Below are 27,625 nucleotides of genomic sequence, written 5' to 3'. Positions count from 1 at the left end.
TTGCGTCCTTTTCTTCCCACAAATAGAGCTTTCTTTTGATGGTATTTGATTGCCTCTGCGATTTTTATTTTTTGCGATATAAACGTAAAAAGACCGCAAATTTTGAAAAAAAATGATATTTTCTACTTTTTGTTATTAGAAAAATCCAATAAACTCAATTTTAGTCATACATTTAGGCCAAAATGTATTCAGCCACATGTCTTTGGTAAAAAAAAAGTCAATAATTGTATATTTATTGGTTTGCGCAAAAGTTGTCACATCTACAAACTAAGGTACGTTTTCTGGAATTTACGCAGCTTTTAGTTTACGACTGCCTATCTCATTTCTTGAGGTGCTAAAATGGCAGGGCAGTACAAAACCCCCCCAAATGACCCCATTTTGGAAAGTAGACCCCCTAAGGAAATTGATAAGAGGCATGTTGAGCCCATTGAATATTTTATTTTTTTGCCTCAAGCGATTGAATAATGACAAAAAAAAAATTTTTTTTTTTTTTTTACACAAAGTTGTCACTAAATGATATATTGCTCACACATGCTATGGGCGTATGTGAAATGACACCCCAAAATAAATTCTGCTGCTTCTCCTGAGTACGGGGATACCACATATGTGGGACTTTTTGGGAGCCTAGCCGCGTACGGGGCCCCGAAAACCAAGCACCGCCTTCAGGCTTTCTAAGGGCGTAAATTTTTGAGTTCACTTCTCACTACCTATTACAGTTTTGAAGGCCATAAAATGCCAAGATGGCACAAAACCCCCACAAATGACCCCATTTTAGAAAGTAGACACCCCAAGCTATTTGCTGAGAGGCATGTTGAGTTCATGGAATATTTTATATTTTGCCACAAGTTGCGGGAAAATTACAAACTTTTTTTTTTTTTTTTTTTTTTTCACAAAGTTGTCACTAAATGATATATTGCTCACACATGCCATGGGCATATGTGAAATGACACCCCAAAATAAATTCTGCTGCTTCTCCTGAGTACGGGGATACCACATATGTGGGACTTTTTGGGAGCCTAGCCGCGTACGGGGCCCCGAAAACCAAGCACCGCCTTCAGGCTTTCTAAGGGCGTAAATATTTGACTTCACTCCTCACTACCTATTACAGTTTTGAAGGCCATAAAATGCCAAGATGGCACAAAACCCCCACAAATGACCCCATTTTAGAAAGTAGACACCCCAAGCTATTTGCTGAGAGGCATGTTGAGTCCATGGAATATTTTATATTTTGCCACAAGTTGCGGGAAAATTACAAACTTTTTTTTTTTTTTTTTTTTTTTCACAAAGTTGTCACTAAATGATATATTGCTCACGCATGCCATGGGCATATGTGAAATGACACCCCAAAATAAATTCTGCTGCTTCTCCTGAGTACGGGGATACCACATATGTGGGACTTTTTGGGAGCCTAGCCGCGTACGGGGCCCCGAAAACCAAGCACCGCCTTCAGGCTTTCTAAGGGCGTTACAGTTTTGAAGGCCATAAAATGCCAAGATGGCACAAACCCCCCCCAAATGACCCCATTTTGGAAAGTAGACACCCCTAAATTTAGGGGTACACTAGTGAGACTAGGTAATAAATGGCGGGTGCCCTGAAACTATAAAAAAATAACTAACCAACCAGCGTCACCTGTAACAGTTATATGGTGATCACTGGTGAAAGGGTTAACTAGGGGGCAATCAGGGGGCTTTATGCGGTAGTATATGGGGGTCCCTGGCGCTATAAAAAGCTGCGGCGAACCTAAATACCTACTTGCCTAACTAGCGTCACCTGTGACACTAATACAGCGATCAGAAAAACGATCGCTTATTAGGCTGGGTTCACACTGGAGCGATGCGGGAACGCCACGAATGCGCGGCGGGTTCCCGCATCGCATGCCTCCCGGCGGCAGTTCACACTGCCCTATGCGAACTGCTGGGAGTGTCAGTGAAATGTTACTGACACCCCCAGATCAGTTCGCATATCGCAGTGCGATCTGAAAACTCGGATCGCATGGTGTGAACACCCATGCGATCCGATTCTGCTGCGGGCCAAAAAAAGGGTCCCGTGCGAATTTGCGGCGGGTGCGGCGGGTGTGGCGGGTGCGGCGAATGGCTGAACTCGAATCGCACAGAGATCGGATGTGATTTGCACTGCAGTGCGGTGCGAATCACATCCGTTCTCAAACCGCTGCAATCTGAACCCAGCCTTAGTGACACTGGCGACGGGGGGTGATCACGGGGTTAAACCTTTATTGGGGGGGTTAGGGGGGTACCTTAGAACTAAAGGGGGCTAACCCTAACTGCCCTAACAGTTATTAGTCACAAATGACACCCGCCGGGTGATCAGGGGGTTAAACCTTTATTAGGTAATAAATGGCGGGTGCCCTGAAACTATAAAAAAATAACTAACCAACCAGCGTCACCTGTAACAGTTATATGGTGATCACTGGTGAAAGGGTTAACTAGGGGGCAATCAGGGGGCTTTATGCGGTAGTATATGGGGGTCCCTGGCGCTATAAAAAGCTGCGGCGAACCTAAATACCTACCTGCCTAACTAGCGTCACCTGTGACACTAATACGGCGATCAGAAAAATGATCGCTTATTAGGCTGGGTTCACACTGGAGCGATGCGGAAACGCCGCGAATCCGCGGCGGGTTCCCGCATCGCATGCCTCCCGGCGGCAGTTCACACTGCCCTATGCGAACTGCTGGGAGTGTCAGTGAAATGTTACTGACACCCCCAGATCAGTTCGCATATCGCAGTGCGATCTGCAAACTCGGATTGCATGGTGTGAACACCCATGCGATCCGATTCTGCTGCGGGCCAAAAAAAGGGTCCCGTGCGAATTTGCGGCGGGTGCGGCGGGTGTGGCGGGTGCGGCGGGTGCGGCGAATGGCTGAACTCGAATCGCACAGAGATCGGATGTGATTTGCACTGCAGTGCGGTGCGAATCACATTCGTTCTCATAAACCGCTGCAATGTGAACCCAGCCTTAGTGACACTGGCGACGGGGGGTGATCACGGGGTTAAACCTTTATTGGGGGGGTTAGGGGGGTACATTAGAACTAAAGGGGGCTAACTCTAACTGCCCTAACAGTTATTACAGTCACAAATGACACCAATGCAAAAAAAAAAAAAAAAAAAAAAAAAAATGACATTGGTGTCACTGTGACTGGGGGGCAGGGGTAATTGGGGGGGTGATCGGGGGGTAAAGGGGGGGTGTGAGTGTGCCTGGCATGTTCTACTGTGTGTGTAGAGTGTTGGTGCAACTCACCGATCCGCTCTCCTCCGTGTCGGAACGGAAAATACCGACACGGAGGAGAGAATACATCACTTCCTCTCCTGTGTTTACATTACAGGAGAGGAAGTGATGTCACGGGGGATTTCCATTCGTCGAGAGAGATCGCGAGGGGGTGGCCATGAATGAATGGCCGTCCCCTCATCCCTGATCTCTCCCGAACGAATGCAGACCGCCGCAGGCACCGGGGGGGGGCCCGATCGGGCCCCCCACCCGCGGGCAGGCATGGACTTATATATACGCCAATATGCCTGCCCGTGCCATTCTGCCGACGTATATCGTCGTGCGGCGGTCGGCAAGTGGTTAAGTGGATATCAAGCGAGCTCTAAAGCTATGTGAGAGAACAAATAGAACTATAAAAAGAGGGTGATAAACTATAGGAAACCATATAAAGAGAAGTATTGTATAAATAAATGCGATGGGATACATGTTGGGCTGAAATTTGTAGGAAAGGTGAGGACACCCATATGCAGACTACAAAAGTTTTAATTATTACATAGTTACATAGTAGGTGAGGTTGAAAAAAATACATAAGTACATCAAGTCAAACCTATGTGTGTGATTATATGTCAATATTACATTGTATATCCCTGTATGTTGTGGTCGTTCAAGTGCTTAACTAAATCGTTTTTTAAAACTGTTGATGCCCCCCGCTAAAACCACCACCTGTGGAAGGGAATTCCACATCCTTGCCGCTCTTACAGTAAAGAACCGTCTATGCAGTTTAAGGTTAAAACTCTTTTTTTCTAATTTTAATGAGTGGCCACTTGTCTTGTTAAACTCCCTTCCGCAAAAAAGTTTTATCCCTATTGTGGGGTCATCATATCCCCTCTCAAGCATCTCTTCTCCAGAGAGATTAAGTTCAGTGTTTGCAACATTTTCTTCATAACTAATAACATCCAGACCCTTTATTAGCTTTGTTGCCCTTCTCTGTACTCGCTCCATTTCCAGTACATACTTCCTGAGGACTGGTGCCCAGAACTGGACAGCATACTGCAGGTGAGCCCAGACCAAAGTCTTGTAGAATGGGAGAATTATTGTTTTATGCCTGGAGTTAACCCCCTTTTTAATGCATGCCAAATTTCTGTTTGCTTTATTAGCAGTAGCTTGGCATTGCATGCCATTGCTGAGCCTAACATCTACTAGGACCCCCAGGTCCTTTTCCATCCTAGATTCCCCCAGAGACCCCTAGTGAGTAGATTGCATTCATATTTTTCCCACCCAAATGCATTATTTAAAATTTTTCTATATTAAACCTCATTTGCCATGTAGTTGCCCACCCCGTTAATTTGTTCAGATCTTCTTGCAAGATTTCCACATCCTGCGGAGAAGTTATTGCCCTGCTTAGCGTCATCTGCAAATACAGAGATTGAACTGTTTACCCCATCCTCTAGGTCGTTCATGAACAAATTAAACAGGATTGGTCCCAGCACAGAACCCTGGTGGACCCCACTTCCCACCCCTGACCATTCCGAGTATTCTCTATTTATCACCACCCTTTATCTAGATGGCAGCTCACCTCCTCATAGAAGGTTAATAGATTGGTTTGGCAAGAGCGATTCTTCATGAATCCATGTTGATTACTGTTAATATCCAATCAGCTGCTGCCATTTCAGTCAGTAGGCTGTCAGTAAAATTGGGAACAATGGTCTGGCAATTGCTTGACTGAGTTCCCCAAGTACCCTCGGGTGCAAGCCATCCAGTTCCGGTGATTAATGTCGAGTTTCCCAAGGCTATTTCTAATTTTGTCCTCTGTTAGCCATGAGGGTGCTTCCTGTGATGTCACGAGGACAAACACTGTAGTTTTGGTTACTGAAGTCCCCCGAAACCCTTGTGAAGCCTGAAGAGAATAAATTCAATACCTTTGCCATGTTCCCATCCTTTGTAATCAGCTGTCCTTCCTCATTCGTTATGGGGCCAATATGGTATGTCCTCCCCCTTTTTTTTTTTATGTTAAAATTGATTATCATTACTGATCAAATATATATATTACACAATGATGTACCGTTGTCCTATCAGTTCAAGAAACAATGGGCAGAAGATTTGAGGAAACTTTTGAACTTTCATGGGATATGGTAAAAATCTACATTTATTAAGATATAAAAAAAAAAACCTTTGGGGGGGACGACGACAATACAAATACTAGAAATTCAATAGCTCTGAAATGAACTGGAAAGAATTAACATGTATCCATCCAAGAGTGGGATTAGATATTCGTCACTTGCCAGTTCGACCTCTGCATTTTTTGTATTCCACCGGTTGAGATCACCACCTTCTCAAGTTCCACCATCATCTACCTATACCTTTACTGAGCATTTGACCATATGTACATCTTATTTAATTGTTTGTTTTAATTTGGTTTATTTGTGCGCAAATGTGGTGCAGGTTTTTTTTTTTTTCCTGATGGTATGGCCCTATCACGTCTGGATCACTGAATGTGAATGTAATGAGTACATCAACCTATATATCGGTTATAGTATACAGTGGGGAAAATATTTATTTGATCCCCTGCAGATTTTGCAATTTGCCCACACAAAAGAAATGAAGAGTCTATAATATTTATCATAGGTGTATTCTAAATGATAGAGACAGAATATTAACCAAAAATCTAGGAAAAAAACACATGATACAAATGTAGTTGCAGTTCAGTGAGTAAAATAAGTATTTGATCCCTGAGCAAACTATGACTTGGTGGAGAAACCCTTGTTGGCAAACACAGAGGTAAGATGTTTCTTGTAGTTGGTTACCAGGTTTGCACACGTTGCTTGGCGACTCAAAGTTTCAGCTTCCTCCATAAATGTTCTATAGGATTAAGGTCTGGAGACTGGCTAGGCCACTCTATGACCTTAATGTGCTTCTTCAGAAGCAACTCCTTTGTTGCCTTGGCAGTATGTTTTGGATCATTGTCATGCTGCAAGACCCATCCACGATCTATTGTCAGTGTTATGGCTGAGGGAAGAAGGTTCTCATCCAAGATTTTACAATACATGTCCCTGTCTAGTGGCCCCTCAATGTGGGAAATTCGGCATGCACCCTTAGCAGAGAAACAGCCCCAAAGCATAATGTTTCCACCTCTGTGCTTGACTGTAGGGATGGCGTTCTTAGGGTCATACTCACCATTTTTCTTCCTTCAAACCAGGCGAGTCAAGTTAATGCCCAAGAGCTCAATTTTGGTCTCATCTGACCATAGCACTTTCTCCTAATCCTTTTCTGAATCCTTTAGATGATCATTGGCAAACTTCAGATGGGTCTCTATATGTGCCTTCTTGAGGATGGGGGCCTTGTGGACGCTGCAGGATTTCAATCCACAGTGGCGTATTTGGTCACCAATGGTTTTTCTTATCGTACATCATGGGAGACAGAGCCATAGTAGTTACTATGTGGGTGATAGGCCACCTTCATGTCATGGACACTGGCACACCCTAAGACAGGAAGTCCTCTCCCTATATAACCCCTCCCACTACTGGGAGTACCTCAGTTTTTTCGCCAGTGTCCAAGGTTTTTTTTTTCTTTCACCGGCTCTAGCATGGCGGCGGCTTTCAGGTCTCCTCCTCGCCATCCCTCTCTACCACACAAGCCGTCAGATCGGAGGCCCGTGCTCACGCGAGAAAACCCTTTTGAAAAAAGAAAGGGGGGTTACCATACGGAGGGATCGGGGCTTACCGTGGCATTGGCGTCCTCCAACGTCTGGCGTGGGTGTGTGCTTTAAAAACTCTATTGTGCTGGCTGCAAGTTGTTGAAAGGACACAAGAGCAAAGAGGGGCATGAAAGAGGTTTGGTGACACAGGCATTCCTTTTGACACATTTACTATTTGCAGCAGGCTGAGCATTAATAGCAGTAGCAGGGCTGGATGCGATCCTTCTGGCAGTACCTCTGCTTTGTGCATCGGGCTATGGTCGGAAGGGTGTGTAAAAACACCTCAAAAAAGAGCTCAAGAAGGACTTCTTCAGCCACAAAAAGGTCTAGAACCATCTCAAAAAAGATGGCATCCTCCCCTGAAAGTTCTGAGGTGGCTGGCCAGAGTGAGCCATCAGTGCCGTTAGGTGTTGCAACTGGTGTGCTTTCAACACTGCAGCCCCTGTCTATATCACTGAAGAGGTTTTTTCCTCAACCATTTTAGGGTTGGCACAAAAGATTGATGCTTTATTCGCATCCCAGAGTGGGACTAAGCACGATAGGTCCCCTTCCATGTCCCAGGACCCTCAAACTGAGGAACAGGGGGCGAGAGATGATGAATTTCTCAGGGGAACAGAAAGAGGCTGATGACTCCTCTTCTGAGGAGTCAAATACAAATGGATCAGGTTCACAATTTGAAAGATTGATGGTACAAATCTCTTACTGAATTGGTCCGCTCCATATTGATGCTGCCATCAGCTGAGTCAGTCAATGAGCCCACTTCTTGTTTGGGTTCGCTAAAGCCACCCCAAGCTATTCATACTTTTCCTATACATTCATTGCTACAAAAGCTTATGTATTCTGAGTGGGAGCACCCAGATAAACCGTTTTATCCTCCAAAAAAGTTTTCAACACTTTATCCTATGGAGGAAGAATTTAATAAGAAATGCAATTGATGCTGCCGTATCATCTGTGAATAAAAATTGTACTTGTCCGGTAGACAACGCTCAAATGCTGAAGGATCCAACGTATAAAAGGTTGGAATTCCTATTTAAAAACAACTTTTCTCTGGCAGGTTCAGTGGTTCAGCCTGTGCTGGCAGCAATCGGTGTATGTCAGCGCTTAAGAGACCAGTTTAAATAGGTGCTCAAGATTTTTCCTGATCAGCAGGCCCAAGATTTGGCCGGAATACCAGGGGCGTTATGTTTTATGGTTCTATGGTTGAAAAATTGGTCAGCCAAAGCGCCATGCAAAAAGCTCGTTTTCCGTTTCGCGTTGAACGGCTGTTTGGGGATAATCTGGATAAATACATCCAAAGAATTTCTAAAGGGAAAAGTTCCCCTTTGCCAGTTAAGAAGAGGATTAAGCATTTTTCTTTTAAACGAGCTTCTTCTCCAGTGCCAGGAGCATCAGCCTCCAGGCAGTCACGACGGCCTCCACCTCAGGGTCAACCCCAGTGACAAAAGAGGATCTGGGGGAGGAAACTCACAAAACAAAAATACTAAAACCTCCTTATGAAGGGGGTCCCCGCTTGCTCGAGTTGGGAGGGGGGGGGGATGGGGGGGTGGGGAACTTCTGCAGTTCTCAAGGGTGTGGCAGGAAGAGTGTCGAGACAAATGGGTGGCTTCCTCAATATCTCTAGGTTACAAACTAGAGTTCCGAGAGTTCCTGTCTCCTCAGATTAAACGTTCCCAGGGATCCAGAGAAATAGTCTCTCTTTCAAGCTTGGAACCATCTTTTGTCTCAAAAAGTGATATCCGTGGTCCCCATGAAAGAGCAGGGATTAGGGTTTTATTCAAACCTTTTCATGGTACCAAAACCAAATGGGGATGTCAGAGATTTTTTCTAGATCTCAAAGATCTAAACCGTTTTCTGAATATCCGCTCTTTTCGCATGGAGTCAATCCGATCAGTGGTCTCCATTCTACAAGGTGGAGAACTGTTAGCGTCAATCGACATCAAGGATGCTTACCTCCATGTACCTATTTTTCCCACTCACCAGAAATATCTACAATTTGAGATAGAAAATCTTCATTTTAAGTTTGTAGCTCTGCCTTTTGGTCTAGCTACTGCACTTTGAGTTTTTACAGAGGTCTTGGCTCCCCCTTTAGCCAGATTAAGGGCTCAAGGTATAACGATTCTAGCTTAGATGATCTACTCTTGATAGATCAGTCGGTAGCCTGCTTAGACCAAAGTTTGGTCACCACAGTCAGCTACCTGGAATACCTAGGTACGATTCTCAACCTAGAGAAATCTTCCTTAAAACCAAAGACATTGGAATACTTGGGTCTGATCATAGATACAGCTCAGAAGAGGGTGTTCTTGCCCCAGGCAACTGATTCAGGTGGTCAAAGCAAAGAAGAATCCTTCTATTCGACTTTGCATTAGATTGTTGGGAAAGATTGTGGCTTAATTTGAGGCCTTTCCTTATGCTCAATTTCATTCAAGACTACTGCACAACAGTGTCCTATCGACTTGGAACAAAAAGGTCCAAGCTCTAGACTTACATTTATCCCCAAAGGTGCGCCAAAGCCTCAGTTGGTGGTTGATAGCTAAGAACCTCCAAAAAGGGAATCCTTCCTACGAGTTACCTGGAAGGCAGTAACAACAGATGCCAGCCTTCTGGGCTGGGGAGCAGTCCTGGAAGAAGCATCTGTCCAAGGAAAATGGTCCAAATCAGAAATGATCTTTCGGGCAGCACGCCTGTCCCTGAAGGCCTAGACATTCAGACTATAAAACTGTCCTGTCAGGATCCAATCCGACAATGCCACAGCAGTGGCCTATATCAATCACCAAGGGGGCACGAGAAGTCATGCGGCCCAGAGAGAGGTGAATCATATACTAACTTGGGCAGAAAACAACATACCTTGTCTATAAGCAGTCTTCATTCCAGGAATAGAGAGTTGGCAGGTGGACTACTTGAGTCCCCAGCAGTTCCTCCCAGGAGAATGGTCTCTTCACCCCGACATCTTTCTGTCAATATGTCAAAGATGGGGAATTTTGGATGTGGATCTGTTAGCGTCCAGGTTCAACAAAAAGACTGACAACTTTATGTCGAGGACAAAGGCTCCACTGGCATGCGGAACAGATGCCTTGGTTTTCCAGTGGAATCAGTTTTCACTGATTTATGCATTCCCTCCTGTTCTGTTGCTTTTGCAGCTTCTACACAGGATCAAGCAGGAATGGAAGGCAGTGATTCTTGTGGCCCAGGAGATCTTGGTATGCAGAGACCGTAAAGCTGGCGGTAGGAGACCCATGGACTCTTTATTCCAATAAAGGTGAATGCATCGGAGTGCAGCCATTCAGACTCTTATCTCTACTAACAATAAATACCTGAAGACATTTTTAACTTTCCTACTCCATCTATAATAGGTATTAGCTGGAGTTACACTTTAAGCAGACAGGCATGTAAAAAACTCAAATAACCACACACAAACATCTTGGGTATTATTTTGTACCAAATAGGTAAGCTCATCACCTGCAACCTCATGACTAGCTAATAGAGCATTCATTGTTTTTTGTATTTTACATAATACAAAAATCACTTATATGACTGCACTAAGAATATAATGTCTTGTAGGTATTTCTATGGTCGTTCTGAAGCTAATCAAATGGGACAAACACCATGTGGTTCAACAGTGTCCACTGATTTGCATATACTGAACTCGTGAGGACAGACATATGGGAGGCTCTTGGACTATCATTCTGATTATAGCTTCATAACTTACAGAGTGATGAACCTGAAACTAGCATGAAGCTAGGTGAGTTTAAATGTCCACCTTGAATGCGTGTTCCAGGTCAGTAACTTACTACCTAATAAACCAAAGATCGTATATTACAAGGTTTCCTTTAAGACTACCTTATAATAAACCTACGCAGAGCATTTCATAACCATTCACTAAGTGCCCAGAAGGATCCAGTATTGAAGCAACATTACAGGCCATCCCCACAGCGTGGGTACAGCTCCCAAAGTTTAACAAGTCTGCACCAATCTGGATGCAATGCTTCCATTTGTGGCATTAGAAGACAGTGATAAGTTACATGAAGAATATGAAGGTAAAATAATAAAGTAAAATAAAATAATAAAAAAATTAGGCCAACAGTGGTTTCTCTGTTAAGGAGAAGAGGTCCATTACCTTGGGACACTAGAACAAAAACTGAGGACTCAAGGAATGGGGTAGGGTTATAGGGGAGGCACTTAAAAATGTGTCCTCAAAAGCGTTGCCAGTGTCCTGTACTGTATATGATAGCCTATTTTCATTCCCATCCAATGAGGGTCACAAGTGTTTAACCTTCAGTCCATCCAAAAGCAGTTTAAATGAGGGGTTGGCAACACAGCAACCGCTAACAAGCCTAAGGTATCAACAGAAATCTGGGGGAATACCTTCAGCTCAAATGCCACTTGAAAGACCTTATGCCCAAAGCTGGCATCAGATGAGGCAGAAACTTCCCCCGGTAAAAGGTTTAGAACATGTGAATAGAAGATCAGGGGCAAGCTTAGAAATCTTCGCAAACAGTTGCCTGATGCTAAAAGCCAAAGAAGTGCTCATAGACCTAAGGTGAGCCTTAACAGGAAAGAACCCAATCCTTGAGGCCATAAATCTGAACAATGGTCTGTATGAGTCACCCAGAGATGGAGGAAGCAGCTATCTGCGCTCCTCCTCTGCAATGATAAAAAGGGTATAGGTCTTCCTGAAAGAAGCTGTTGCTGAGAGGTAAACTCGCACAGCTTGAATCACATTGTCCCAAAAAGTGTTCTTTGCAAGAACCTTATGGGTAAAAGTAAACAGAAGCATGTTAATGGGTTTAAAAAACAGCTTCTGAAAGTGCAGTAAGAACTAGCTTCAGATCCTATAGTTACAAGGGAATAGACAGGGGAAACCTTATGGAAGAACCCTACAAAAAGATCCTAATCAAATAGTAAGAGGTCAATGGTCTCTGAAAAGGAATGGTTGTGAGAGCCAAACACTAGTCCATGATCAAACTGCAGGAAGGATAGCATTCATCTCAAGGAGAAACTCCCTGGGTAAACGCCCCTGGTTTTACTAAGTGAAGTAAGCCTTCGATGTTCAGTGATAGACCTTGTAGGTATTGAACTTCCTAGCCTTATACATAGTAATAACAGACGCGGATATGCCCCCGTCTCTAGGGACTTGGGCTTCAACAGCCATGCAGGATGGCAAATTGGTCATTGAGACAGAAGTTCCAGACTAGTAGCATGGCCCATGGTGCATGGGTCCAGACACTCCTGGCTGAGGGAGCGTACACATCTTTCAAGGTTGGAGCGTGAAGTTCTACCTGGGGCAGGATTTGCTCTACCTCTTTTGCCTCAGAGATACTCCTGGGACCTCCTTGATGGTTGCCATGGCATATATCGTGACTGAATCCAGATTTGATGGCCCTCTAACAAGTTGGGCCAACATTGAATAAATCACTAGAAGTGCCAAGATGTTTATTTGAGATTCTTCCGATTGACAAGTCCTCTGCATTAACAGGGTGTCTGGAATCTTCCCGGTGAATGGCCGTGCAGAGGGGCTTGTCAGCACACATCTGATCATTGGAGGACAGCCACACTTTCCTTCCAGTGCAGCCAGAAATCTGACCCCACTGGGATGGATATGTTCTCATGACTAGTGTGGTCAGTTTGATATAGGAAAGCTGGGTGACTGGCAGGATCACCAGGTATTTCACAGAAAGGAAGAAATACAAAGCGAACAGGATACAAATACATGGTACAACAGACATATATCAGGAATATGAAATGATGGGGTAACATTCTTTAAAGGATTTTGCCCCGTCAGACAAAGAAAACTCACAGCTAGATTTGTGTTCAATGCTAGACCTGTCATCAAAAACAGTTCTGGAAAGGACCTCCAATCATTGTGGGTCCTTGAAAATAGGTCAATCCTCAACTGGAACCACTTATCAGTAATAATAATTAGGATGTTTCTTTGTATAGAAACAATTGCAAAATGAATGTGAAGGGAAGGCTTCTGTTGCCTTAAGGGCCCTATAAAACCCATGGCTGGAAACAACACTGGTATAAGTAACAGGCTGAGCCTCAAGTTTTGAAGCGGTACTCACTGCATCAATTAGAAAAGAAACAGTGTCCTTTAATTTGGGAGTAGTATCTGTATGCAATTCCTCAGGTGTAAGCTCATGTGACAAAGATTCGAGTCTCTACAGCTGATAGCTCAGAACCTGCTAAAAAGTGAAGGTAAAGCACATACAGGATCGGTGGGAAAGGGCACAGCAGTGGACTTAGGTTTTCTTTGACCAGAGTCAGAAAATAACTGGGTAATCTGGGTCATAAAGTCCTGCATGACCATAGTAAAGACCTCATCCCAGAGCATTGAGGACCCTGCAACACCCAACAGAGGAAGATGACTTTGAAGTAAAGACTCTAACAGAAGAGGACAACATGATTCCAGGCTGCAGATGTAAACATCAGTGGGCATGCTGCAAGCTCCTGATGCTTGTTGTCAAACTACAACCATGGCCAAAAGTTTTGAGAATTATACAAATATTCATTTACACCAAGTCTGCTGCCTCCGTTTTTATGATAGCAATTTGCACATACTCCAGAATGTTATGACGAGTGATCAGATGAATTGAAATGAATTGCAAAGTCCCTCTTTGCCTTGAAAATGAACTTAAAGCGGGGTTCCACCCTAAAGTGGAACTTCCGCTGATCGGAACCCTCCCCCCCTCCGGTGTCACAATTGGCACCTTACAGGGGGGAGGGGGGTGGAGATACCTGTCAAAGACAGGTATTTACACCCACTTCCGGGCATAGACTCCCATGGGAGTCTATGTCATTTCCTGTCCTGCCGCGCTGTCTGCTGGGACACACACGGGTCCCAGTGACAGCGCGGACAATTCCTATTGCGCTGCCCGACTCGCGCATGTGCAGTAGGGAACTGGGAAGTGAAGCCGATTTGCTTCACTTCCTGATTCCCTCACCTAGAATGATGGCGGCAGCAGCTGAGAGATCGATCGGCATCGCTGGAACCCAGGACAGGTGAGTGTCCATTTATTAAAAGTCAGCAGCTGTAGTATTTATAGCTGCTGGCTTTTAATAATTTTTTTTTTTTTTTTTTAGGTGGAATCCCTCTTTAATCCCATAAAAAATGTCCACTGCATTTGTGCAGAAGGCTTTTAAGAAAGTCCAGCAAGTGCCAGGACAATCTCCTACAGTTGATTCAGCTGCGGGATCAGCTGTACCTACTCACTAAGTGAGTCTTGAGAGACAGGGCCGGCAGCTCTGGACCAAGTAAGCTGTTCGCAGATAACTTTTACATAGTCTGGAATGCAAAATCCAGTGCCTGAAGGTCAATTCCAGGCTAATCCTGCAACGTGCAGTACAGTGATGTCTGGATGCAGTTTGGGCCAAAAAAGCAAGGCTGAGGAAAACAGTCCGGATTAGTTGCCGATTAAAGGAGAAACCTCCATCAGTGATGTACAGAAGAATCTTGATTTAAGCAGTAAAAAGAAGAAAAAAATGGCTAGAAAAAATTAAAAAATAAATCACAAGTTCGACCTTACAACAGCAGAACTAAGAAAAGGATTTACATCTTTCTAGGACACTGGCACAAAAACTGGGGTATGCTGGTAGTAGGGAGAGTTGTTCTAGGCTGGCTTGCAGTTTTCTTGTTTGCCAGTGTCAAATCTTATAGGTGGAAATATAATGTGAAGGTTAAACTTCCTGGGAGGTTCATGGAACCTCCATGCTAGAGTTCTGCCTTTGTTTCAGAGAACACAGAGACAAAAAAACTTTGCAAATATCAATAATAAATGCTGATGTTCGTAAATGTTTGCTTGAAAGTATATACGGTACATTTTTAAAATATTTTTTATATGGAGAGACCTGAGCCAACTTCTCCTTACCCCAAGACAGCTCTGTGATGCGACATCACTTTCTTTGTAAACATAATGTGGTAGCATTGCGTAGCAGAGCTCTGATATGGGGAGCTCTTTTGGAGCATTCTGTAGAGTGATCTGAAGTCCGGGAGCAGGATAATTCAGCTTCAGAGATTAGTGCTGGACAATTCAGAGGGAGCTATTGAACCTGGATATAAACGGATACCCTAGTATCGGTTTAAAGCAGGACAGGTAAAAAATTTTTGTCTAAAAATAAACAAAATATTTGACTACTTTTAAAGTATTAAAAGAGATGTCCAGCCTAAGCTTGTTTGGCTGGGCTTCTCCTATGGGTCACAGGAGTGCAATTTATTTTGCACTCCTGTGACCCGTTTTCAGCAGGGAGCAGACTGAAGCCTGCTCTCTGCTGACGTCACAAGAATCCGTCCAGGCACTGCGTCATCACGACAATGGATGTCGGGATCTGCCAGGTGCCTGGACTGGTACCCGTCTCAGACTCTCAGCATGCCGCTGAGAGGCTGAGATGGCCGATCCCCACCTCTCCACAGCACAACGCTCCAGTGAGCGTGGAGGAGCAGAGTGGAGAGATGCTGATCGACAGTCAGCAGCACTCTGCTCAGGGAGCTGTGAGAACCGAGCCATCGCCGGTGCTTGATTAGAGGTCGACCGATATGGGTTTTTCTCTGGCCGATGCCGATATTTAGAAATCATGGTGGCCGATAGCCGATATATAATGCCGATTTTTTTGGGCCGATATGTTAGGCCGATTTTATTTTATTTATTTATTTTTAATCCCCCTTGATCTAACACACCTTTCCCACTGGGGCGTTTTTTAAGGCGCTTTTGGGCTAAAAATAGCGCCTGTAAAGTGCCTGCAAAATGGCTCCCCTGCAGTCTGTGTGAAAGACAGAGTGCTCTCACACTGAGGCGATGCGCTGGCAGGATCTTAAAAAAAATGTCCTGCAAGCAGCACATTTGGAGTGGTGTATACCGCTCCTCCACCACTCCTGCTCATTGATATGAATGGGCACCACTGCCGAAGGGCATGCAATGCGATTTGGCAGCGGTGCTTCATGGGCGCATTTAACCTCTTCCTTGGCCGCTAGCTGGGTTATATGTGCCCCACTAGCAGCCAAATAGCACCGCTAAAATGATGGTAAAGCGCCGCTAAAACTTGCGTTTTACCATCAACGTCTGCCCGCTCCAGTGTGAAAGCAGCCTTCATTAGTGATACAGAAAATTTCTTACACTTAAACATTTATTAAACAAAACAAACCTCCAATCAGTTTACTTGTATGTATGATCTAGATAAAAAAAAAAAAAAAAAACCTATATATTAAATAAAAACGGGTAGTCAAAACTTTTGGACAAAAAAAAAAAAAAAAGGACTAACTTTACTGTTTTTATTTTATTTTTATTTTTTAAATGGTGTATTTTTTTCCAAAAAAATGCATTTGAAAGACCTCTGTGCAAATGCCGTGTGACATAAAATATTGCAACAACCGCTATTTTATTCCCTAGGATCTCTGCTAAAAAAAAATATATATAATTTTTGGGGGTCTAAGTGATTTTCTGGCAGAAAATACAGGATTTTTACTTGTAAGCAACAAGTGTAAGAAAAGTATTTAAATGGTTAAACTGAGAACTTCTACACAGAGATGACTTCATTCATTCAGTGTAAACATTGTATCATTTAGTTCTTTTCTTGGCAGTCTGCCCAGAGAGGAGGAAAGTGTTGCTATGACAACTCAGCAACTCACACTGACTTCTTACAGAAGTCATTTCAGAGTCCCGCTGTAGAATCGGCTTTTTATCAGCAGAATCGGCCGATGCCGATTATTTAAAAAACGGCAAATATCGGTCGACCTCTATGCTTGATCATTCGGTTCTCAGTGCTGAGGCGCCGGGGACAGATGCATCTAGGTAAGTATGATGGGGAAAAAAAAACAAAACACACATACTTCTCTTTTAAGCATGTTGTGTAAATCAAATACTTATGGAAAGCACCATATAGTCAACAAAAAAAAAAAAAAAAAAAAAAAAAAAAACACAAAAAAACAGATGTACAGTTTGGTGATCAAAATTTGCATGTTAAAACAAATTATAGGCAATAGACTACATATGCAATTTTAAAATCATGGTATGGGTGATTTAACTTAGTATTCAGAAGCCAGTCTGTCCAGTTTAGCAGCCAACAAAATTTTATGAGCCAAAGATGAGCTATGATTTCATTAACAATAATGGGAAAGGCACAAAAGTTAGATTCCAGAAGTAATTTTTAGGTACATTGGCCATCTTGGAGGGATCCCAGTCTTGGTATAAGATAAAAATGCATTGCAACTTATCATAAAAAAATTAAAATAAAAGCATGCCGGAGACAGGAATAAAGACATACAGAGAAAAGATGAAGAGAAGCGAGAGAAAGAAAAAGTGTTTCTCTTTGGATCACTAGGGGAGGGAGAGGGAGAGAGAGACCCCAACCCCAATGTTTCCTTACAAGCTTTCTGCCACTTTATGAACCTAGTGAACTGAATTCATTACTTTTTTCCCCAGAGAACTTTATTAAAATGTAACCATTACACAGGCTCTCATTGCAAAATAAAGGGCGACAGTATAGTTACAAAACAGTTTAAACATAGCTGTAGTATGAACTGACAACAGAGGAAACAAAGCATATTGCCATGTGTTGGGGCTGCACAGGTAATAGTTGCCAGTGTAGCACCTATGTATCTGAGGTTCACATTGGAACGATTTGTCATGTGATTTGAGAGATTAAATCGCATGACAAGTCGCAGCCTACTGAAGGCAATGGCACTGTTCCAATTGGTGTGACAACAATTTTGCGGCTCTGCAACGATTTGCAAAAGTAGTTCCTGCACTACTTTTGCCGATTTCAGGTGCGACTTCAATAGACATCTGTGCATGAAGCCACACAGATGTCAAGTAGCACCTGAAATTGCACTGACCTGGCTACTTTGAAATCAAGCTACTTCAACTGAAGTAGCGAGATTTCAAAGTAACATCAGTGTGAACCAGGTCTAAGTCTTTTGTTCTTTGCCAGTGAGAAGAATTGATATATAGGTCTGTTATTCTTCCAGGTGGGCCTTGAGGTTACCACCTAACGAATGCATTGGCTCTGGAAACGTGACCTAGCGGGAACAACATCATCTTCATTGCAAATAAGAATTAAAAAGCTTTTGTAACCAGTTCAGCATATTATAGATTGATAGACCCCTTTAAAGATAATGCTTGTTTAAGAATTGGTAAGCTGCTATATAATAAAAGTTTTCTTTTTTAATACCTTAAGGGAAAAAAAATAACTGTTGCACTGGCTTCATACATAGGACTACTTATCATGAATTCCAGACAAGGACTATGCAATCCCTGGCAGTCGGTTCATAAAGGCTTAATTAAGATACAGATGAGCACTCCATGAAAGGCTTGCTTCAGGTTACGCTCTGACACGTTTCAATAGATGTGGACTAAAGCGTCTGTACAGGTTTGATGCTGGAATCACAGTCACTTGTACTGCTTTTACCAACAAGCCCTCCCATCAAAGAGAAAGTTTAACTATCTCAAATTAAGCACAGGTGCTGCTGGACGCATGTCTGCATTTAGCACCTTAATGCTTGTTAAATTAGGAAAAATAATTCCACAAATCCAGAGCACTGTAAGAGTATTCCCCTCCTCGTCAGTCAACATGGGTGCAATTCAGGACATCACATTATAAAGATCCAACAACTGAATACTAATATTTCATTACAGAGTGTCATAAGAAGATACTGTATATTTACATTACAAATAAGGCATATTCTAGTTGGGTCTGCTCAGTTTCAGAGAGCATAAACTTAACTTGCATCACAACATTACCAGGTATGTTACAGATTTGCTTCTTACCATGATACTGTTCCGCTGTCTTTCTCCTTAGATCCTCCAAACTCTCCTCGGTGTCCGCCCACTCCAGAACCAGCCTTCGCCCATACAAATGTGTACTATGACAAAGCGCATTAAAAGCCCTCTGTGTTGGGGGAGAGGAACTGGGTATTAAAATAAAGATCAATGACTTGGCAATTACACAAAAGTGAAAATCGAGGAGCCTTTAGGTGTAGGCCTTTGCTAGGAAGTATAGAATATGGGAACAGAAAACATTAAATTATAATGCAGTACAATGTTTAATAAATTATAAAAGTCCACATGACTTCCCTAAACTCAGTTCAAAATTAATGATTGCTACCTAGAGCCTGGAATTAGCATAATCCTGTTGGTTTATGAAGGCCAAACTTTTTATAATAAAGGGTCTCGATATAATAAGAAGAATAGAGAGACATCAATGCAAATTAACATTTCCCGAATAATGCACAAACATTCACTAGTGTCCACATTTTCTTGGTTTAAAAATTAAGCATGGCCCTTACATGAAGGCTCCATTCTGTGAAGACATCCTATACTAAAGATACAATACAGGGAATGTTGGTTGAAGGCATCTGGGATCACTGCATAAATGCCAAGTGGTGCTTAGCCTGAAAGCAATTGTGCAGCAATATAATCAATATGTAAAATTCAAAAGAACAAAAGTCAGCGCTAGAGAAGAACAGTGGCAGCTGGCATTAAAGGTCAATATATAAACCTCAAAGTGTATCAAAAAATGCCGCGCTAAAATGTGTATAACACAGAACCAAATTAGTGCATCTAATCAGTATATGCTAATAAGTGACAAAATAGCAAAAATGTCCAAATAATTTTCAATTAACAAGAATAAGAATCCATAAGTGATCATGTGAACTACCGCTGAAGTAAAAAAAGAAAAATCCTTTACATGATATTCCCAGTATAAAAAAAACAATAACGTTTTTTGTGTAAAAATAATGGTGTCTTGTTCTTTAAAGGGGCTGTAAAGGTTCCTTTTTATTTTTTTTAAAATAACAAACATGTCATACTTGCCTCCTCTGTGCAAGGGTTTTGCCAAGAGCAGCCCAGACTCATCTCTTCTGAGGTCCCTTAGCGGCGCTCCTGGCTCCTCCTCTTCTTGAGTGCCCCCACGAAGAGAAGCATTCCACGGAGACACTCGTGTGGGTGCGCTCCCAAGTCCTGCTGCTGTGCCCATTGACACAGACAGCAGAAAAGGCCCTGCCCCCCCACCCCCGACTCCCATGTCACTGGATTTGATTGACAACAGCGGGAGCCAATGCTATCAATCTGGAGCTGCTATGCTCGTCCCTGTCGCTGGAACAATTGGGTTTAGGTAAGTAAAAAGGAGAGATCTAGGGGGCTGCTGCCCTACAGAAGGATTTTCACCTTAATGCATAGAATGCATTAAGGTGAAAAACCTTGAGGGTTTACAACCCCTTTAAATTCCACCACTGAAGAGATATGTAGCACCCAGAGTGGCCTCCAAGACACCACCACTATGCACTCACTGAATAGGAGCTTCCACTACATAGGTCAACAATGATAATAGGAGTGTTCAAGGATTAATGAGTGGTTTCCACCACTGGAGGGATGTGCAACACCCCAAGTGTCCGCCACACTGACAACCCTATTTACTCAGTAAATAGTATTTTTTATATAGTATTACATTGTGTTTATAGCATTTTTATTATTAAAAACTTAATGCAGCTCAATATAGATTACAAAAGCAAAAATAAAAAAAATGAGTCAAATGAATGAAAATTATATAAAATGTATCTCCAGGAGCAATCGTTTTATAAAATACAAAAAGTCCTTAAAAGGCGGCTGCCGATTCCAGATGTGGAGGAGGCGTTGTGACGTTAGCACATAGCTCCACCTCTACGTGTTTTGTGTTTATGTCCTCCTCAGGCGATTGTGGCGTTGCTTCACTTCAGCAATGGTTCACATGATCACTTATTGGATTATTATACTATTTCTTAATTAAAAAATTATTTGGAAAGGTTATGTATGCTATTTTGTCACTTATTAATGTATATTGACTAGATGCGCCAATTTGGTACTGTGTTATACACATTTCATTGCATTTTTGAAGGAAGGATCAGGGTTTAAAAAAAAAAAAAAACACACACGTAAAAAATTGGACACGGGGTGTGTGTGTGTGTGTGTGTGTGTGTGTGTGTGTGTGTGTGTGTTATAAGTGGTTAGCACTTCCGTCTAGCAGCACTAGGGTAGTCGGGTCGAATCTCAGCTACAGCATTAACGGCCTGGAGTTTGCATGCTCTCCCTGTGCCTGCGTGAGTTTCCCAATTTGCTATGTTAAAAAAACATTTACTTTCTTACGAACCCCACAAACAAGGCTGAACATAACAAACGTCAAATAGGTCAAGGACGTAAACCATTATGCACACTCGTGTCTACAGATTTAAAGGAAACCATTCTCTTTCATGGGTCACAGGTTGCCTTTCCTTGTATCTTGTGTCAGAGGTAGCAGAGGCTGCGAGATAACAGATTTGAAGACAGAGACCAGGTCGAGACACAGTGTGAGCCAAATATTACCAGAACTGAGAATGCAAGAGTACAAATGAGGATGTAATTGGAAGGTCTTGCTCAACATAAACAGCATCTAAACATCACCCCCCTCTGCCTGTTTATTTACACAGATGCATCACTTGTTAATTGAGAAACAGGCAGTGTGAAAACAGCTATTTAGGGGGGGAGGTGGGAATTTGAAAACAGGATCCCCATGTCTGGAGGGAAGAAAAAAAGTGAGGCATAGAAGATAAAAGGAAAAAAGAGCTGCAGAAAAGACTAGCTGAGGCACTGCTCTAAAAAAAGGTAGGAGCAAAAGGTGGGGTGAGATCTGTGTGTGAAAAGCACATATGGGCAAATGGTAACGTACTGTTAACGTACGAGTACTGTTAGTTTGCCAAGAGCCTCATTATTCTTATCATTATTTAATGAAAGGGAGAGCTATATGCAGGAAGAGGATTTTAGCATATTGGTATCTACAGCCATGTAAATCAGTGTTTGAGCCCTGCCTTCTCTTGACCTGTATTTTCTTACCTTAGCATCTTGCTTAGTTACAAAGTCCACAAAGCCAAAACCTCGATGTGCTCCTGTGCCAGCCATCTTCTTTGGTAGACGTACCGTCTTCAGTTCACCGAAAGTGCTACATTGAGGGATGGCAATAGATGTGAGGATCTAAATCTATATTCTAGCTGTCTAATACCATTTAAAGTACAATGTTTTTTCTAGCTTTCTCCCCTTAGTTACCTTTTTTTTAAGGTTAATTATGTTTTGTAACCTAATTCCAACTTGGAACAATGAGTAAACACAATGCTAAAAATTCATATAAGCTTTAAGATGTTAATAAAAATTCAACAGTCATTTTCAAAATTTTGAAACCTGCAGTTTTCATTTAAATTATACATTGCCCACAAGTTTTTTATTTGAAAACATTTAAGACACACGGTAGACAATACACTGCAAAAAAAAAAAAAAAAAAAAGCACTAAAAAACTGCAACCACATACTTATTGCCAATGCAATAAAAAGAATAAGGCTGCTTTCACACTGAAAGCCCCGGCCGTTAGTGCTAAAGCGCCGCTCGTTTAAATTAAAAGGGTTTAAAACTCCAGTTTTTCTACGCTTTCAAAACGCTTTTCAGTCGCTTTAAAAGCGCTGCCCATTCATTCCAAAGGACAGGGCATTTTGGGAGCACTACACGCAGAGCTCCCAACCCACCCCAAAAATGCTGCTTGCAAGACTTTTCGGAACGTTCCGCAAGCGCACCGCCCAAGTGTGAAAAGTCACACTGGAATAAATGGGATGCAGTTTTCAGGTGCCTAGCAGAGGCTATTTTCTGCGCTAAATCACCTGAAAACCATCCTAGTGTGAAAGGGGTATTAATGGCATAATGAAAGCCAGATATGAGCCTTGCTTTTAACCACTTGGGATCCGCGCTATTGCAAAATGACGGCAACAGCGCGGACCCACATTTCCGGGACGACGTCTATTGACGTCGTCCCGGATACGAGCGGCCTGCGCGCCCCCTGAGGGGCGCGCGCGGCGCGCTCTGTGATCGGCGAGTCCGTGAGACTCGCCTGATCACCGATCCGTGTAAGGGGTCGATCCCGACCCCTTATCACGTGATCAGCTGTCAGCCAATGACAGCTGATCATGTGATAAAACGGAGCCGGTAATCGGCTAGTATTCCTCCTCGCGCTGACAGCGCGAGGAGAAAAAAAAAAAGCTGATCGCCGGCGGCCGTGTTCGGGACATCAGTCCCGATCACGGCCAGCAATTTAAGCGGACACCTGCCCCCTGCCAGTGCCCACCTGCCACCCGCAGTGCCATCCTGAAATAAAGTAAGTGCCCCCCTGTCAGTGCCACCCAGCAGTGCCCACAGTGCCACCCAGCAGTGCCACCCACAGTGCCACCCAAAATCTGCCTCAAAGGTGCTGCACCCCAGTGCCGCCCATCAGTGCCCAGCAGTGCCGCCCATCAGTGCCACCTATCAGAGCCACCTATCAGTGCCACCTATCAGTGCCCATCAGTCCCATCTATCTGTGGTACCTATCAGTGCCCATCCGTGCCACCCATCCGTGCCACTTATCCGTGCCACCCATCCGTGCTATCTTATCTGTGCCCATCTTTGCCCATCAGTGCCGCCTTATCTGTGCCTATTAGTGCCGCCTTAACTATGCCTATCAGTGCCCACCAGTGCAGCCCATCAGTGCCCACCAATGCAGCCCATCAGTGCCCACCAATGCAGCCCATCAGTGCCCACCAATGCAGCCCATCAGTGCCCACCAATGCAGCCCATCAGTGCCCACCAATGCAGCCCATCAGTGCCCACCAATGCAGCCCATCAGTGCCCACCAATGCAGCCCATCAGTGCCCACCAATGCAGCCCATCAGTGCCCACCAATGCAGCCTATCAGTGCCGCCTAATCAGCGCACTTCAATGAAGGAGAAAAATGACCCGTTTGCAAAATTTTATAACAAACTATTAAAACATGATTTTTTTTTTTTTTTTTTGCATCTTTTTTTGTTTGTTTAGCAAAAAATAAAACTCCGAGCTGTAACTAAATACCACCAAAAGAAAGCTCTATTTGTGGGAAAAAAATGATAAAAATTTCATTTGGGTACAGTGTTGTATGACCGTGTAATTGTCACTCAAAGTGCATCAGCGCTGAAAGCTGAAAATTGGTCTGGGACTGAGGGGGGTTTAAGTGCCCAGTAAGCAAGTGGTTAAAGATAAACAAGGCAGCAATACTTAAAAAAGGGTTGAAAACTAACTCAATCCCGAACTCAAATGATCAAATTGCATCAAACCTCTTAAATGAGTTTGATAAAAAAAAAGTTATGTCTCTCATAAAAAATACACTTTATTAAGATGTCCAGTCGGAAAGGGTCAGTGTGTGTAGGGAAGTCCACTTAAGGGCAATTTGCCTACAGGCCACAAACAGTGCACGCAAAACAGTGATCTGCATTGGTGGCTTAAGCACAGAAAGGTCAACGTAACCCAGTAAGCGGCTCCACTAAAAGACTCACATCTATAAGCCTGTTTAGTGTGCCCACAACCTTCACCCAATACCTCTGGAGCTTGGGGCAATGCCAGAATAGGTGTTTTAGAGACCCTGAATTACCACAGCTGGGACAGTCTGGGTCAGGTCTTAAACCAATAGCACACAAAAATTCTGGGGTCCTGTACACCCTATGAAAATAAAAAACTGGGTTAGCCAGTGCGAAGTTGGAAGTGAAACAAGGGGGAGGGTCCAAAGAATCGGCTGCCAAGCATGGTTTCCAACTGGCCCAATATCCTGTTCCCACTTCGCCCTAAAAGAAAGGGGGGATATATTGCAAGAAGTTTTCCAAAAGGGCTAATTAAGTAATGGAGATGAGGCCCTTAGTGAAAGTCGCTTGTACCACCCTGTCCAAGGAAAAACAAACTGGAGAAGAGGAAAACTGAGCATGCAAAGCATGACGCAGCTGCAAATATTGGTAAAACCACCTAGGGTTCACTGTGATCCTGCCATAAAGGTTCTTGTTTTGTATAATCAGACTTTCTTTCATTTTCTAAAGTTTATAAATAAAGAAAACAAAGATGTCTTAGGCCCCTTTCACACATGCGGACGATATGCCCGTATTTCATCCATCCGTTTGTGGATGAAATACGGACATACATTCATCCCTATGGGATAGCGGGTGTCTGCGGATGAGCATCCGCAGACACCCGATTTCGTCCGCCTCCACAACAGTCCGATTCTGCAGACGGAGGAAAATCCTATTTTTCTATCCGTCTGCAGAGCGGATCGGACGAACACGGACAGACGGTCCGTGCTCGTCCGATCCCCATAGAGGAGAGCGGAGAGCTGACAGGGCGGTCCCCGCACAGTGTGCGGAGACCGCCCTGTCTGCAGCCGGCTCAGCGGGGACAATGGAGCGATCCCCGCTGAGCAAGCGGATCTTCACGGGGCAGATCATTAGTGATCTGCCCTGTGTGAAAGAGGCCTTAGACAAGATCAAGAAAAACGGAATGTTCTGTCGCCTAAATGTTCTGGGAATGTGAGAAAACATGCCGAAACATGGCAACCCAAATGTGGCTAGCAGGCATGGGTTTTGTCACATGGGGTACAAAAAAAAAAAAACGCCCCAAGCTCTGCACCTGAAAAAGGTGCAAGAAGCTTTTTGACACCTTTGTCTGGTGTAGCACAGCCCATTCAAATGAACAGTCTACCTTGTGCTGCTGACGAAAAACACACAGATGTCAATGGGGCCTCAAAATTAACAGAACAATAAATTCTGGCAGCTTATATTCAACTTGAAGAAATTGTGCAAATGGTTTCCATAAAAGTTGATTAGCATGGAAACATAAAATGGAATTCTTCTTGAAGTTACAATAATTACTAGTAAATATAAACTGCATGTCTGAGTATTTTGTATAGTTTTAAGATCCTTTGTATTCTTCCAAACATTTACTGAGCAGTCACAAGTCTAATTGCATCTTGCCTAATACATTTCCTGCAATCATCAGCTCCATCCATTTGCCATAATGTGCTATTTTCCTGAACTGGCTCAATGAGGAATACAGAGCTTTATGGCCACTAGATGGAGCAGACGATTAAAAGAAATAAATGTATGAGGTGAGAATCCATGTTGGGTGTATACTAGGAATAAATAGCTATCTTAGAGATAAATTGTATACATGCCAGCAGAGGAGGCAAAAAAAATAATGAAATAAAAGAAAACAGGAGGCTAGGGATAGGAAAGGGATGAATAATGCTCCATTCCAAGCATTGGTCATCAAGTAGGAAGATTATGCATTTTGAGGATTTGAACTGTATCCAGGAGATCCTGGTGTCCGGTTTTGCATATCTTTCTCCCCAGAGATTATTATATTTTATAAATTAGGTTTAAATTGTTAAGCCCACTCTGTGATAGATGGAGTTGTGGTCACTCTCCAGTGTTATGGGATAACTGTTCTGTCTGCTTTGAGAAAAAGCTGTAACATGCCTTGTTTCATTCCCATAGTGTTCCGGATCACAGTGGCATTGCTGCGATTCTGAATTGCTGCAAAACACGCTTGCAATCCCCGTTACTTTCGATGGCTCCCAAATTTTGCCACGACTGACACCTGATGAATTGTGGTAAAATCACGCAAACAAAATCACGGGGGGTGCCTGTCACCCAAAAGAACTTCTTTTTGACGACATGCATCCCTGTGATTTTGTTTGCGTGATTTTACCGCGATTCATCAGGCGGCAACCGCAGCAAAATCGCACCATGATTTGGGTGTGGAGACAGCCGCTACCCGCCCCTCCACAGCTCAGCGCTCCAGTGAGCTCCAGTGACAGGCAGCAGCTCTCCGCTTGGGGAGGTGAGAGAACCGAGCCATTGGCAGTGTTCGGTGACTTGGTTCTCAGTAAAGGCAAGTTCTCTAGGTAAGTATTATTATTAAAAAAATCCCATACTTCTCTTTAAACATGCAGGCTCCCATTTTTAGTGTGAACCCCATCTCAAAATACTGCAAAAAAACAAAGTATGGGGATAAAAAAAAAATGAGTTAATATACTGGTCGACCGAGGTGCCTGGGCAAGGTGGACCACCTTCCTTCCGATAAAACGCATGCCGAGTACTTCAAATCTTGCTAAACTAGGCTAGTGCTCTGGTGCCTCTTCACAAGATTTGAGCTATTTTACATTTCCTGGGATCTCTCTAGATGGATAGAGATGCATGGAGTGCAAGGTCCACTTAAAAATAAAAAAAGAAGATGTTCCCTACAAAATCTTTTAGGGCTTTTAAAGATGACACAGTGCAGACTCACATCCAGCACCCTCATGAGCACAGTAAGTATTTACTTAGTGCTTGATGCTATACCAGGTATGGCAAAAAATAAAGAAATACTCTGCTTTAAGCAAATCTACACCCAAGACGTGTTAAATATTCTTAAAATGCCAAGCACTCCCTTGGGCATTAGTTTGTACATGACATTAGGCCCTCTAGGTATGGGTGTCAAAATGGGGCACCTAACATGCATTGCTAGCACTCCCAGATGCCCTAAAACAGCACAGTAAGCTGTACAGCAATTTACACACAAAAGCTCAGCAGCTTAGCACAGATTTAGCACAGGTACTTAAAAAAATGTGCCATGACTGGGCCAGATGACATAGAAACCTAGGATAACAGCTCTCTCTTAAATATTTTTGTCTATAATAAGATACAATTAACAGGTTCATTATATAAAACACAACTCAAGTTTTTAGGTTTGCTGGCCCTTTAACTACCACGATTGTCCATAACAAAGCAGTTTTCAGAAGAATATATGAAACATTTTTCTTTGCCCTGCTCTCCCCAGGTCTCACTCCCTCCTCTACCTATACTTCATGCTACAGGCAATAATCCTGTTACAGAAAAATAACAGAACGAATGTGGGATG

At 43.2% G+C, this 27,625-nt stretch overlaps 1 protein-coding gene across 2 annotated transcripts in view; it reads right to left on the bottom strand.

Annotated features, from left to right (window-relative positions):
• RBM19 (RNA binding motif protein 19) overlaps positions 1-27,625 on the bottom strand; it is a 130,895-nt gene that overhangs the window by 16,699 nt on the left and 86,571 nt on the right. For both annotated transcript variants that reach the window (XM_077461270.1, XM_077461269.1), the window contains exons 22-23: positions 21,749-21,854; positions 18,674-18,794 (exon numbers count right to left, since the gene is read on the bottom strand). In XM_077461270.1, coding sequence (XP_077317396.1) covers positions 18,674-18,794; positions 21,749-21,854 — 227 coding nt within the window. The remainder of the gene's footprint in view (positions 1-18,673; positions 18,795-21,748; positions 21,855-27,625) is intronic.

Source organism: Lithobates pipiens, unplaced genomic scaffold (genome assembly GCF_037356315.1).
Source record: "Lithobates pipiens isolate NorthernLeopardFrog02 unplaced genomic scaffold, aLitPip1_a1.2 Scaffold_3, whole genome shotgun sequence".
NCBI classification, from domain to species: Eukaryota; Metazoa; Chordata; class Amphibia; order Anura; family Ranidae; genus Lithobates; species Lithobates pipiens.
This window is presented reverse-complemented; position numbering and strand designations above follow the sequence as displayed.